We start from the raw sequence: 14,225 nt of genomic DNA, 5'->3' as shown, positions 1-14,225 counted from the left end.
CCTGTATACTTAATGAAACTTGACAAAATATTTTATTTTACCATCAGACATGCCGTATTTAGAATAAGTTTGTCAGAACTACGTCCGCATCGACGGTTTCTTAGTCTGATATATGAAATGTTGGCCTTCGGCGATGGAACACTGCACCCAATTCTGTTGCGCGAGACCACACGCACTTCCTATCAGCGGCGTAAATCCCAGCGCCAACCACAGACCGCCGACTACAAGCCACACAAGTAACAGAAGTAACAGCTATGCACTTCAAAGAAAAAAACGGAATCTTGCATACTTGCCTATCTTGATGATGATGATAATGATGATGCATGTTTTTTTTTTTTTTTTTTTTTTTTTTTTGCGCAAGGGCTAGGGATGGCTAAAGAGTTTATCATAAGCTGTGATTCCTTATCAGAAAAATTCCTCTTTTACGATGTGGCGGAAATGCCATTGCTGGACGTTCTCCCCTTGCAAATTTGCATTTTCTAATGTTGATAGCTGTTTCATTAAGTTTTGCAAAAATAATAAGTACACAGAGCGACCCGCATCTGTAGTATTGATCTATAAAAGGCGCTCAACGAAACACACGACAGAGAACGAAGAAAGGACACGTGTGCTGATTCCAAGTGAGCGTTTAATGAAATGAAACGCAATAGAAAGTAACGGGAAATATAAATAATCTATGCGCGAATGGCAACTATAATTAACTTCCATGTGTTAGCAGTCGCTCTCTAAGCCAGTTATGTCTTTGTCAACTTACTTCTAGATCCCTGTCTCGGTATCGGGGCTGAATTCTGTGGAGATGTGCACTGCGTATCGAATAGCGACCACTCGGGTTTCACCTGCAAGTGTGGCCCCGATTTCTTCTTTAATGCGACCGAGAAGCGGTGCTACAGTAAGTAGACCATTTGTGCTTATCATGTGCGCTTACGTATTGGAGAGAGCGTAGTGGAAGTGTTTTCATTAACCCGTCATCGATGAGCTTTCACCTCTTGCTCTCTCTCTCTCTCTCTCTCTCTCTCTCTCTCTCTCTCTCTCTCTCTCTCTCTCTCTCTCTCTCTCTCTCTCTCTCTCTCTCTATCTATCTATATATATATATATATATATATATATAGTGTGTGTGTGTGTTTGTGTGTGTGTGTGTGTGTTTAAAGCTTAAAGATCAACGCTGTAGGCAATGTGAACATTTAGCAACACGTTTATCAGCTATAGATAGAAAGTGTTAACACCATTAGAGATGAAGGTTAGTTTAGTGAATTCCTCTTTATTGCGCTTTTCCCTCTATTATCAACATCGACAGAAATTAATCGAATATATGAATAAATGAAGAGTGGAGCCTGCTCGCACCAACGATATTATACGAAGCGTTGGATCAATTGAAAGATTTAATAAGAAAAAGTTAGGAGGAGCTTAAAAGAAAGCTTCCGCTGTGGGTGACAGGCCTGGCAATGACAAAATCGGGTGCGCGGGCCGCTAAGGGGGGGAGGGGTGGCGGAGTATCTTTTATGATTCTCTACTGTAAGTGTAGGCTTCCACGTATCCAGATTTATTTCATTGCAAAACGGGCAAACTTTCAGTGCGGACTGCCCTGCCTGTGGACTAAGGGCAACATTGGACCATTTGTTGTGGGAGTGTGAAGCCATCGGCTCCTCCTTCAGCGAGGATAGGTGGGCTGCGCTCTTGGGCAGCCCCGAACTCAACGACCAAACCCTGGCCGTCCAGAGTGCCCGCGATCGGGCCGTCAAGCTCGGCTTGGCGGTCCCTACGTGGGACTAGCCGGGTGGCGCGGGATCTCCCCTGCGTCTTCTCTGGACCAAAATAAAGTTACTTCACTCACTCACTCACCTTTTTTTATTTACTGCAACATAAGGTCACTTTCAACGTTCCACTAAGCTGATGACAGTGAAGAAAGTAAGATACAGGTGTTCGTAAATTAAGTATATAAGTAAACAAATAAATTCAAGAAAGAAAGAAAGAAGGTCTACCAATTTAGCATCTCTGGTTTGCTGGTCGCAATCTTGACGTTAAGAAACGGAGGAGCGCACAGATAAACATGCCGACAAAAAAACTTACACTGCACGTTATATGACATGCCCTGCGAAGCGTTTGCGACATCGTGTACTGTGGGTTTCCTGCAGCAGAATCTTGTTTTGAGCTAGTTTGTTGTTGGTGACGAAGGATAACAAGCGGCGCAAAACGACGAGGGCAGGAATATAGAGTAACAGCAAAGTATGCCTGATAGTTAAGCTTCGACGTTTTCTGCCGTTGACTTTTCGTGCCACCGCTCCTTAATGTCATTTCTGGCCCGTTCAAGCGTCATGGTGAGCCAATACGAACCAGTTGAATGAAATACACTGGCTTCAGTGTATCCACCACGTCATTCAGTAGGAATCGCATTCCTTTGATTTGCACAATTGACGCGACGATCAGGTTAGCTTCTATAAATAAACGCAATATGTACAGGGCTGTCTTTTTTTTTTATTACTGGAAAATCCAACTTATTTATCTGCCGAGTCAACAGATGCGAGTCCTATGTTTCTCCTCTCCATTATTTACGCCACAGAAGTCAGGAACCGACTGAAGTTTTAAATAAACGCAAGATATTCGGCAGAAGCCGCAGTGTTTTTTGTTTCCTTTTGATATTTCTTTTCGAAAAGCACTAATTTCTCGCTTTGCGCCAGGCACACACGAAGATGAATTAGATTGACAAAACAATAATTAAATTCTGGTGTTGTACGTGCCAAAACCACAATCTGACTTTGGGGTAAGCCGAAATGCGGGACTCCAGATTATTTTCGACCACCTAGGGGTGCTTTAATATGAACCCAATGCACGGTACACAGACATTGTTGCATTTCACCCCCATCGAACGGCGGCCGCCACGGGCGGGATTTGATGCCGCGACATCGTGCTTAGCAGGGCCACGCCGTAGCCACTAAACAACCACGGCGGGTCAATTAAGTTAACAAAAACTTAGTGCCGTGGCATATTTCTTTTTCTTTATTTCGGACCTATATAAACAAGAAAAAAATTACGACGGATGTCAATTGGCTAAACTCGGCTTTATTGACCGAAATGGCTAAATTTCCTCTTTATTACCTTGCTTTCTAAGGCTGATATAGCTGGCCTTGTGGCCATTTCATATTAATGAAGTGTACAGTATTACGCTTCATATTTGCGTAATCGACATTCAAAACGTAACACTGAGGGAAGGACAGAATAAGTTAAATAATGATATTATAAGCGCATGTCAGTATGCAAGTGAGCCCTGCTTTTTTTATTCCGTGTACGTAGCGCCTTTATATGCGTACGTCAACACACTTACCAACCGCAACGGTGACAGATTGTCGCGACCATTTATTGTGTCAATAAGCTGGTGCAGCGCTATAGATTTAAATTCGAATGCGCTCTTTCTTTTTTTTTTGTGCCGCAGACATGAAGTCGTGCAAAGTGCACAAGTGCGAGCGAGGACTGTGTGTGGACCATAACGGCACGTTTCCAGCGATCTGCCAATGCAACAACTATTCCGACTTGGCACCAAATTGCAGAGGTGAGCCGAAGGAAGACATCGCTGTCATGAGCGAAATTACATTGATTGTGCGATGAAAGCGTCGTTCAGCGACCTGCAATTAAACCTGCATCCCACTAGCAGACTCTATTCTGCGCCGGCTAATCTTATAAAACACCACGCCACATAGTAAAATGTTACCGAGCCACTGAGTTTCCCTCCCCTTGGCACCCATACCGCTACTAATAATGGACAGCCCGTTGTCGGCTCTGCACGCCACATGACCATGTTCGCTTCTTTCCCTTCATGCTAAACAGCGCATCATCTATCCATGTTTTGTTATCTAATCTTTGAAAAACTGAGATACGGTAGCATATACGGTATCTTCATACTGTCTGTAACCTTTGCGTTTATCATTTTCAAGTCCGTAGTTCGCGGCTGTGTACTTAGCTTGTCTTCATGTTTCTTAAATTGTCCTTGAAGTTTCAGCCCTATATAAGCACTTGCAAAATAAACTGATTATATGGTTTATATATTTTTTTCTTATAAACTGATGTCGTCATTGGGTCTCTTTTATAGAGGTAAACATATACGAGACGACGAGATCAATACAATTTGCATCTCAGTGTAAAAAAACATCGGTCAATAGTGACAGCTACATTTCTTCGATATATCGCTCACATATCGGAGGATATGGCAATGGGAATATGATATATAATGGTGGAGAGTGGCATAAATAAAAGTAATAAAAACTACGCCAGCAAAGCACGCACCTACTTTGAAACCAACTAGGCAGAAGAATATTTCCATCAAACCGAGATTCAGATTCGCTTTTGAAGAATAACTTCCACATGACAGTGCTTGAAGTCTGTGTGTATTAAGTAGCTTAGTCCAATGGATACGTCTGCAAGCAGTTATATCTGCTGATGCTTCGTCTTATAACTCTTCAAATAAACAAATAATAATAAAAACAACGGAGCTGTTGTACAAAATTGTCATCAGGGACCCGAGCTTGTTTTGATTTCAAATAACATAGTAAGTTTTTTTATAAAGGCATGTGACTCTCAGTCACGATGCGCAGAAGAATAAAAGGTAGAATATTCAAGAACGCCAACCAAATAAACATATGAGCAGAGTAAGTCTGCCCAAACTGTCTTGTACGTTTCAAAGTACATAAAACGGGTGCTGAAATTAAACGTTTCCGTCTCTCTAGGACTTTCTGTGTCACCGTACGCAATCGCAATCTTTTTCTTCGTGATGACTGTAATCTGCTTCAAAGAAAATAAGTAAATGGCTAAAAAGTATCATTGCCCGAAAATCATAAAATCGGTGTAACCGTCAACACGATTTCGCCGTTGCCGAAAATGTACTCTGGCAACCAAGCAGAATACACCTGGTAACTGCATCAATAGCTCAGCGTTTGTCTCTTTGAGCTATGCGCCTCCAGGTGGCTGCGCCGTGCAGGCAACTCCATACAGTTACCGTACAGGTTCCCTTTAGAGAGTGCAGGCTCCCGAAAGTGAGCCTATGCAGCAATTCTAGGTCACTCCCGTTCGCGGCCCAAGCTATTCCGCCCGACCTGCCAGCATTTAGCGAAATACTGGACAAGCTAAAGCTCTCTAATAGCTGTTGGTACTGATCGACGGGTGGCGTCAACTTTCTCTACACCGGACGTCCGGTTTTCGTCGCCGGGCGAAATTTGCGCTTTGACGCTGGATATTTGCTCCACGAAGGCCGGCCTTTAATGCGATTAGAGTTCAAGTGGCGGTGCACATGTAACTGGGTGATGGAAAATGCATTGCTGGTAGATATTTCAAGGATTAAGATTATGTTTTGTAATTAGGGTAGTGTAAGTTGTCAGGTTGCACACATAAGCAGTGGCATATACCAAGTGACCCAAGTTGTCTACTGGGTCAGACGGCAGCCACTAGTGAGCCTGCACGTGAGCAGCACACAAGCAGTGGCCGATGTTGTATGGACGGTGTTGTAGTGGCACAACTACCATAGCACGCAACTTGTGTCACTGGGAGGAGCGATGTAAAGTGGCCGGATAGACACGCGATTGCCGAAGTAGGCCAAGAATGCTGATCCCATTAAAACAGAAGCAAAGTACTGTCACTGTCAGCGGGATACTAAATTCATTTGAATTCTGTTTTACTCACTAATTATAATAAACGAGAGACGATTTTCGCATTCATGTCTAAAAAAAAGAATGGCAGAAATCCCTGGCCTATATATGGCTAAGCGTTTTTCATAATTGAAGCTGCCTTTATGCCGTTCGTGCCTACCCCTCACTGAATCAACTTTCCTCTTTTCTCGATTACTTTACTCGCTTTCTGTTTCGCAGTTAAGGAAGAAGTTCGGACAAGATGCACACAACAAGGAAAGGTGGCGAGGATAAACCCAGACAGCAGCGTCAGTTGCGAGTGTCCGCTGCACACCAAACTCATTGGCGGCTCCTGCAAACGTGAGTGGAGTGCTGATACAGCGCAACCGTAAACGTACCACTAAAGTCCTGATTGCTTGAAGGCTTTCAACGAATTACAACTTGTCTACAGGGAGACCTAACGATGACATACTCACACACACAGGATTCAGTCTTGTGGCGGCTGGACTCTTGCAGCACCTACAATAGCAAGAGTATAGGCCGCGTGCGCGTGAGTGCGTCATCGTTATCAATATCAGAAAAGTAATATTTCTTTTTAATGCGCTTGTATGCACCCATGGTGTATGTCTCATTTTCCCTTTATTAATTACTTCTCTCCACCTTGCGGGTCTCCGCTGAACTATTACGCCATACATAGTGTGTTTTCTTCGCGAATGTTAACTTCTGTGCGTTTGTACATTTGTGCCCTTTAGAAGAAAATAACTTGTTCATTGAATAAGCATTAGCACGGCAGTGCTCAAAAAAAACACCAAAGTTGTTTTGCAACACGTTTCTACTCCTTTAGACTCTTTTCCTGTGTACCCATCGTCTGCGCCCGTTCTGTATTACCAAAGCCTTTGTCGGTATTCTTTGCGCGATACTTACGAAATGAAACAACTATAGCTCAGGCCAAAGATTTGTTGGATTATTTTTTATTAAGAAATAAAAATGCGCTTTGACAGTATTCTTGTTAGATATATATTTTAGAGGTCCTACTAACAAGTCTGAAAATCGTTATATTTCAGCCATCGGGTGCCTCAACACTACCTTAACCTGCAAAGATCTGTGTTTGCTGAAGGACTCACACAGGGACCTCCGTTGTTGCCAAAACTGGGACCCTGACCACTGTGAACGTGAGTATAGATAGCGAAACTCCCCGCTTTTTCAAAAATACCACGGCCGATCACGCTGTGGTTGAGCGAGATACTTGTTTTGTACACATTGACACCTGTAGCTCGAGGGACACTATGTTTATTTAGAAGGTAAAACGTCGTTGCTTTGACAGCATCTATTTCCAGAATACAATACTTCTTGTTATACGCATATACTATACCCTAAGCGTTTGTATATGCAGCTTCCGACCTTATTTATGCGCGCATCAAGGCTTGACTTAACAGACATATAAGGCCATAATCTGAAGTTTAGTGGTAATAATTTACGTAACTGCGTCGAAACGATGCGAATTCTCTGTTGTACGTCAGCTCACTAAAAAATTCTTAGGCTCCGTGAGAATACTCAGAATGAGTATGGTGCGTCAGTGATAGTAGATCGGACATAATTTCCTCTATTTTTTAACATTTCTTTTCTAGCGTGACCAGCAGAGTCTGGTTCATACTATATTTCTTGCAGTTGTCTAGCCTTATTCTTTCATATCTCTAATCTTGTTCTTTGTTTTCCTCATTCCTTAATTCCTTCATACCTTCCATTCCTATGTGCCTGTTCCCCTCTTTACTTAAGAACAGGCAAGCATTGTGCTTTTTCCAGAGGCAGTTGCCATCCTTATCCTTGCTTTCCTTTTCCTCTCTTTCGTTTATGTATGGTTGCACATCAAATAATAATAACAACGTATGTACATGTCGACAGAAGAAGACAATCCACATTCTTAACTGACCATTTTCATAGCGCTTCGTCAAGCAAGTAGAACGAACTGACCCAATCGTCATAGTAAGTAGAAGTGTTAGCCACATCCGATACATTGTTAAATAAAATTCAATAAATGTTTTTAATAAGTGCTTTTCTTTCAATAAAGAAGAGACAACAGTAAATTATAACGTTAAATACCTGGTAAAGGTCCCTGTCCCTGTTACAGTTACGGCAGCGCAGCAACTACATGAATGCCCCGAATTGTTTGTATAGCACTCATGCACCCTGGTAATATTTGGTACATATTCATACTGTATTATACCTAGAAGTTATTATAGCTCTTTCGGCTCCTAATCATACCGATGTCTAATCTTTACACGCTTCGAGTGAAACGGAAGCTCCTATTCTATGTCAGTCATGACTGCTTCAAGGGAAGTTTCTTACTTGACAACAAATTTTCCAACACATATTTTTAAGTGTTCCGCAGTGCATGGATCATTTGTTTTATCTCCGAAAATAAAGTAAGCAATTAAGACACAGCATATAATATCGCAGACATGCTCGCACCTCCTTTGAAAAAGCTAAGGGTCAAAGAAGAATGACTAAGCTGTAATTACCATAAATTGGAGAGCGTATTTGTGCGTTCAGTTCTTGTCACGAATAATTTCCCTCTGTTTGTTTCTCCGTAAGTTAACGTAAAACACAATGCGTGAAGCTACTCACGGGAATAGTCGAAACTCAATTGATATGCAGGAACACCTCCCGATGGGTCCTACTGTCCACCTGGGTACATCGCCAACCCGAATAGTCAGGAATGCACCCGTGAGTACCAATCAGTGCACATAGGAGGATCTGCAAATTTCTGCACGTTGTCCTGTTGCGAAAGGCCGCGCATCTCCTACACAACCCATTAAAAATTTTTGCTTTACTAGTGCCGTTTAAAGGAAGCAGATTTTGGAGCTCTTCATGAATATTCTTCAATGACATGACAAAGAAAAGTTAAGTGCTCACCTAAGATAGACATGTTCTCAAGAGCCACCCGCCAATGTCTACTCACAGTGCTCCTTCGACGAAGCTTCACATTTAGATAAACAGTGCAGGTAACAAGACAGACATGTGAAAAAGGTAGGTTAAGACATTTAAACCACCTGTAAATGCTATTCCGTGTTAAAGGATGCGACACATCCAGGTTTTCAAGTTTTTTATATGTCAAACGGTGCCTTTCGGTGTGACAGGCTAAATAGCAACGCTTATTTCCTAGCTCTGAAGCGCGCCGGTAAAAGAGCGTGTGTTCATAAGCATGTTTCTGAGTGTCTATCACGCGTTAACGTCAAAACTGCCGAACATCACAGCTTTTGCTTAGGTTTGTGTAACGTTTTACAACACTTCAAGAATTGCCACTTCATTTAGCTTAAGCGAGCTCTCTCGTTTCTTTTTTGCGTTCTGCAAAAATCTATAGGAACTTGCTAGATCAACTGCCGTCACTGACGTTCTATTTTAGACGTATGCAAAACAATGCATGCTAAAGATCAGTGCGAGCACGGATGCACGCCGCTGGTGGAAGGCGAAGCTGACTACAGCTGCAACTGCAGCCCCACACAGCAGCCTGCAGACAGCGGCATCTCCTGTGTCGGTAAGCCGGCGTAGTGTGCCTGAATATCCCTCGTAATTCTGAAAATGCACCTGTTCGTACACATACAGTCCTCACAATGCTCATTTCTTATTACACTTCCTTCACAAGCCGCGTCAACGATTGTAGATGCTTAATTCCCTCTTTAACTTTACAAATCGAACACGAGAATAATCTTATTTTAAAGAGATGCATGGTCTAGATTTCAAGACATTTTCTGATTAGGATTGGGTTCACGAAGACGGACGCATCGTCAACAATGGCTCGAACGTCGTCTTCTTCCACAGCTGGCTCCGTATCTGCTCGTCATTCCAGCGTAGAATTTCACTTCTATTCTGCCGTCATGATGGGGAGACCACGTTTGCGGGGCCTCCCCATTCTAGGTGATCCTCTTCGACAACGTCCAAGAGGATCACCCGTCGTGACTGCTTATTGGCTTCGGAGTTACGCTGCGAGAAGCGCGAGGTCGCTGGATAAAATCCCGCCACGGCGGCCGCATTTCGAAGGGGCGAAATTCAAAAGCATCCTTGTACCGTCCATTGCGTGCACGTTGTTAAAGAAGCTCAGGTGGTCACTACGAATCCGGAGGTCCCCACTACGACGCGCCTCAACATCATGTCGTGGTTTTGGCGCGTAAAAAAAAAGAATTTAATTAATTTAAATTTGGCAACAGCTCTGTTTCACGCCTCCAGTATCAGCTTGCGGTGCACAATAATCATATACAGGCGCCATGAAATGTCGTACCAACCTCATAGCTGTTAATATCAACATCATCCTATGTTTTTGAACCTTTACAGCTGGAAATCAGACTATCGCATTCGTATGCCATTTTTCACCTCACAATATTCTGCTAAGCGTTTTCCAGGTTTAGTTTATGTGTAGCTGCTGCATAGCTCCATATAGTCCTGTAGCTTATCAGCTCTTTTTTCGAACATGTGTGCCGCTATTTAACCGCCGTTACTTATCTTTTTTATTCAAGAGAGGACAAAATGTCACCAAGAGGATATTGTCAAGTGCGAAAATGAGCACAAAACATGCCTGTACGACAACGGAAAGGCCGTCTGTCGTTGTCCGGGCACCACTCTAGACATTAATGGCACTTGCATTGGTAAGTGCTGCGCTAGTTGTGACACCTATCTTGTGGCGTAGTAAATTAAAGATTCACTTAGGTGATTCTTCACATACTTTTTTGTTTTTCTGCAAGATAAACAAAACGAAATATCTACAGACCGCTTTTTTTTTTTTTTGCTATTTCAGAATCTTGCACACCGACCAAACAAAAAGAGTGCTCATCCATCTTCGGCGAATGCAAGATCAAGAACCATACCGAGACCTGTTCATGTGCCCCACCTCTTCTTTGGAATGATGTCAAAAAGAAGTGCTTTTTAGGTGAGAATGCCTGCGAGAGAGTGGTTGCATTGAGCAAATGTGAGTTTTCAAAATTTAATAATGAGCTACCGAAGCTATATGCTAATCCAGCGAGAAAAAAAAAGCCGTTACCAGCAAGCAGTGCTGTTTTGCTGATCCAGTAAAAGCGTCAAGAACCAAACTTGGCCAACGCAGCTGGTTGTATGAGTTTATTGAGCACAATGAATGTAAGATGCGCTTTACAGCCGTAGAGAATGAAACAGAGGGACGAGACACACCTGTGCACTGCGTGTGTCTTGTCCGCCTATTCGATTGTCTACGTCTATTAAGTGCATCTTACGTTCATGATGCATGCTAGTGCATGTCTTACGCATGTTCAAGTCTAGGTCCCTCGAAATGAAGTGAACATTTCGTGATCAGTCATTTTTGTATCAATTAGTGAGAATCACGTCTCGAGACCGCGGTTACTACAGCCAGTAGCGTTCTCTGTGACACGCCCAAACTTTCGTAATCTAATTATTTTCTATGTTAAACCAACACTACCTATAATGCTATAACGCCTGTTTTAACCTAACAAAATGCTTTGCGCGATGATATTGACATTTATAAATCCCACGAGTGGTCTTCGACTGGTTCTTCTTGTTTCTGGTTGAGTAGATCCGTAGGTAAGAGCATCGCACGTGTAATGCGAAGGCCTGGGTTGTATGTATGTATGTATGTATGTATGTATGTATGTATGTATGTATGTATGTATGTATGTATGTATGTATGTATGTATGTATGTATGTATGTATGTATGTATGTATGTATTTAGGTGGTTTGTAACGGTAGTTTGCTCTGGACCACCGTCAGTTGCGCGTCGCTCCTTGAAGAGGTAGGACGTGTATCGAGTGGACTCTTGAACAACAATTTGCAATGTGGTGAACGCTGTTTAGCTAGTGGATCCGGGACCTCGAGTAGCTGCGTCATAATGCTAACCCAATTTTGAGACATTTACAGCTAAATGTTCACTAAGTTTTTCTCCCACCTTTACGTTCTGCTTCTCCGTGCAGAAAATTATCGCTGGACCTGGTACGCGTTCTTTAATTCTACATGCCCGCACACGTCGTCACCTGCTTCAGTACGAGCACTAAGACATCCGACAAGCGCACTCGCAGTAATGCATGCAGCGCTGTATCTGACGTGTGTGCGGCTATTTAAGCCTTTCTTTTGCACCATCGGGTACGCCCTGTGTATGAGACCGTCACACGGCCTATAGTACGCGTTTCTTAAATTGCCAAAACCACGTACGTCAGGTACATTTTCACTTACTCCCTCAGTGATCGTCTCCTTATTCTTTATTTCTATATCTCACTCTATTTCTCTCTCTTTCTCTCCTTCAGAGAAAGTGCACAAGTACGTTGCCAATTTTCGAGTGAACGAGACAATGGCGCGCAGTGCACAGTACGCTGTTGAGGAATGCGACGACAAGCACGACATGGTGGAGCAAGCGGTATGTGCGCCAAATGCTACTTCACGGCTGCCGCACAACACCTCAATGCCTGAGCCAGCATTATTCTAAACTCCCTCTACAGGGCCACATCGTGCCTTCGCATTCATAACTTCGTTATAAGTTTTATACCAACGCTTGTGTGCCTTACTGTCAGTTGCCTACAAATTATTTACTAAGGTAATCGCAAATAGAATCAGGAACACCTTAGACTTCTGTCAAGCAAAGGACCAGGCAGGATTCCGTAAAGGCTACTCAACAATAGACCATATTCACAGTATCAATCAGGTGATAGAGAAATGTGCGGAATATAACCAACCCTTATATATAGCTTTCATTGATTACGAGAAAGCGTTTGATTTTGTCGAAACCTCAGCAGTCATAGAGGCATTACGGAATCGGTGTAGACGAGCCGTATGTAAATATACTGAAAGATATCTATAGCGGCTCCACAGCCACCGTAGTCCTCCATACAGACAGGGAGATACTGTCTCTCCAATGCTATTCACAGCGTGTTTACAGGAGGTATTCAGAGACCTGGATTGGGAAGAATTAGGGATAAAAGTTAATGGACAATACCATGGTAACTTCCGATTCGCTGATGATGTTGCCTTGCTTCGTAACTCAGGGGACCAATTGCAATGCATGCTCACTGACCTGGAGAGGCAAAGCAGAAGAGTCGGTCTAAAATTAATCCGCAGAAAACTAAAGTAATGTTTAACAGTCTGGGAAGAGAACAGCAGTTTATGATAGGTAGTGAGGCACTGGAAGTGGTAAGGGAATACATCTACTTAGGACAGGTAGTGACTGCGGATCCGGATCATGAGAATGAAATAATCAGAAGAATTAGAATGGGCTAGGGTGCGTTTGGCAGGCATTCTCAGATCATGAGCAGCAGGTTGCCATTATCCCTTAAGAGAAAAGTTTATAACAGCTGTGTCTTACAAGTACTCACGTACGGGGCAGAAACCTGGAGGCTTACGAAAAGGGTTCTACTTAAATTGAGGACGACGCAACGAGCTATGGAAAGAAGAATGATGGGTGTAACGTTACGGGATAAGAAAAGAGCAGATTGGGTGACGGAAGAAACGCGAGTTAATGACATCTTAGTTGAAATCAAGCAAAAGAAATGAGCATGGGCAGGACATGTAATGAGGAGGGAAGATAACCGATGGTCATTAAGGGTTACGGACTGGATTCCAAGGGAAGCGAAGTGTAGCAGGGGGCGGCAGAAAGTTACGTGGGCGGATGAGATTAAGAAGTTTCCAGGGACGACATGGCCACAATTAGTACATGAACGGGGTAGTTGGAGAAGTATGGGAGAGGCCTTTGCCCTGCAGTGGGCGTAACCAGGCTGATGATAATGATGATGATGATGTGTGCCTAAAAGCACTGGTACGAGTTGTCCTAGAGGTCAGAAAAATAATTTTTGATTTGATTAAGCAAGCGTACCAATATTTTAATGCGGGAGAAATACTATACTATACACAGCAATGAGCAGTAGTCGAACAAGGCATGTCGCTGGAGTCTGGGGCCAGCGTTGGCTTCAGAGACAGTCCTTGTTCGACCATTGCTAACCACTTCAAGCCTCCATCTTCTTGTGAACGTCTGTAAACGTTTATGTACTACACATAGGCTACTTTTCGAAGTCGGAATTGATAGGGGAAATCTGTTTGCCCCAGTACTAATTGATTCAGCAATGGGAGGGACACACATGAATGGGCGCAATTTAGCACGCATGAAACTAAGCAAGACGCGTAAGCCGTGGCTATATATCACGCATCCGATACCATGTGAAACCACTGAGCCTTTGTAGTTGATGCGTGTTTAAGGGATACACGGGTCTTTCTTCGCGCCCAAGAAAAGCAATAATAATTTTCAGTATCTCTTTTCTTTGTAACCGCTAAATATACGGCGGACGTGTATGCTTAATCATTTGCATTTACTGTCTATGCATAGAAAGTTATTCCACCAATCGAAAAAGTGAATACGCGCTGCCAGCATCGTGAGTGTATGCGGCGCGCTGTATCGCCCAATTAGTGAAAATGACAGCGGTTTCCGGGCCTCCCTGACACCTCCCACCTTTTCACCTTTCTAGGCGTCAGACAATTGCTTCAAGAACTTTAGGATACGCTTGTACACAACCGGCGCACAACTTGTTCAGCTCAGTCATAGAAAACACTGTCGACCTTTCACTGTAAAGATTATAGCATTAGAAAGGAAACGC

At 43.2% G+C, this 14,225-nt stretch overlaps 1 protein-coding gene across 1 annotated transcript in view; it reads left to right on the top strand.

Moving 5' to 3' along the window:
- Positions 1 to 14,225, top strand: part of LOC142583522 (glycoprotein antigen BM86-like) — a 44,212-nt gene that overhangs the window by 12,941 nt on the left and 17,046 nt on the right. Inside the window, exons 8-16 of the mRNA XM_075694011.1 lie at positions 761 to 889; positions 3,428 to 3,544; positions 5,850 to 5,969; positions 6,674 to 6,781; positions 8,265 to 8,333; positions 9,013 to 9,144; positions 10,121 to 10,249; positions 10,399 to 10,530; positions 11,892 to 12,001. Coding sequence (XP_075550126.1) covers positions 761 to 889; positions 3,428 to 3,544; positions 5,850 to 5,969; positions 6,674 to 6,781; positions 8,265 to 8,333; positions 9,013 to 9,144; positions 10,121 to 10,249; positions 10,399 to 10,530; positions 11,892 to 12,001 — 1,046 coding nt within the window. The remainder of the gene's footprint in view (positions 1 to 760; positions 890 to 3,427; positions 3,545 to 5,849; positions 5,970 to 6,673; positions 6,782 to 8,264; positions 8,334 to 9,012; positions 9,145 to 10,120; positions 10,250 to 10,398; positions 10,531 to 11,891; positions 12,002 to 14,225) is intronic.

Source organism: Dermacentor variabilis, chromosome 5 (assembly GCF_050947875.1).
Source record: "Dermacentor variabilis isolate Ectoservices chromosome 5, ASM5094787v1, whole genome shotgun sequence".
Lineage (NCBI taxonomy): Eukaryota > Metazoa > Arthropoda > Arachnida > Ixodida > Ixodidae > Dermacentor > Dermacentor variabilis.
Note: the sequence above shows the minus strand (reverse complement) of the source record. Positions and strands in the feature narration are given on the sequence as shown.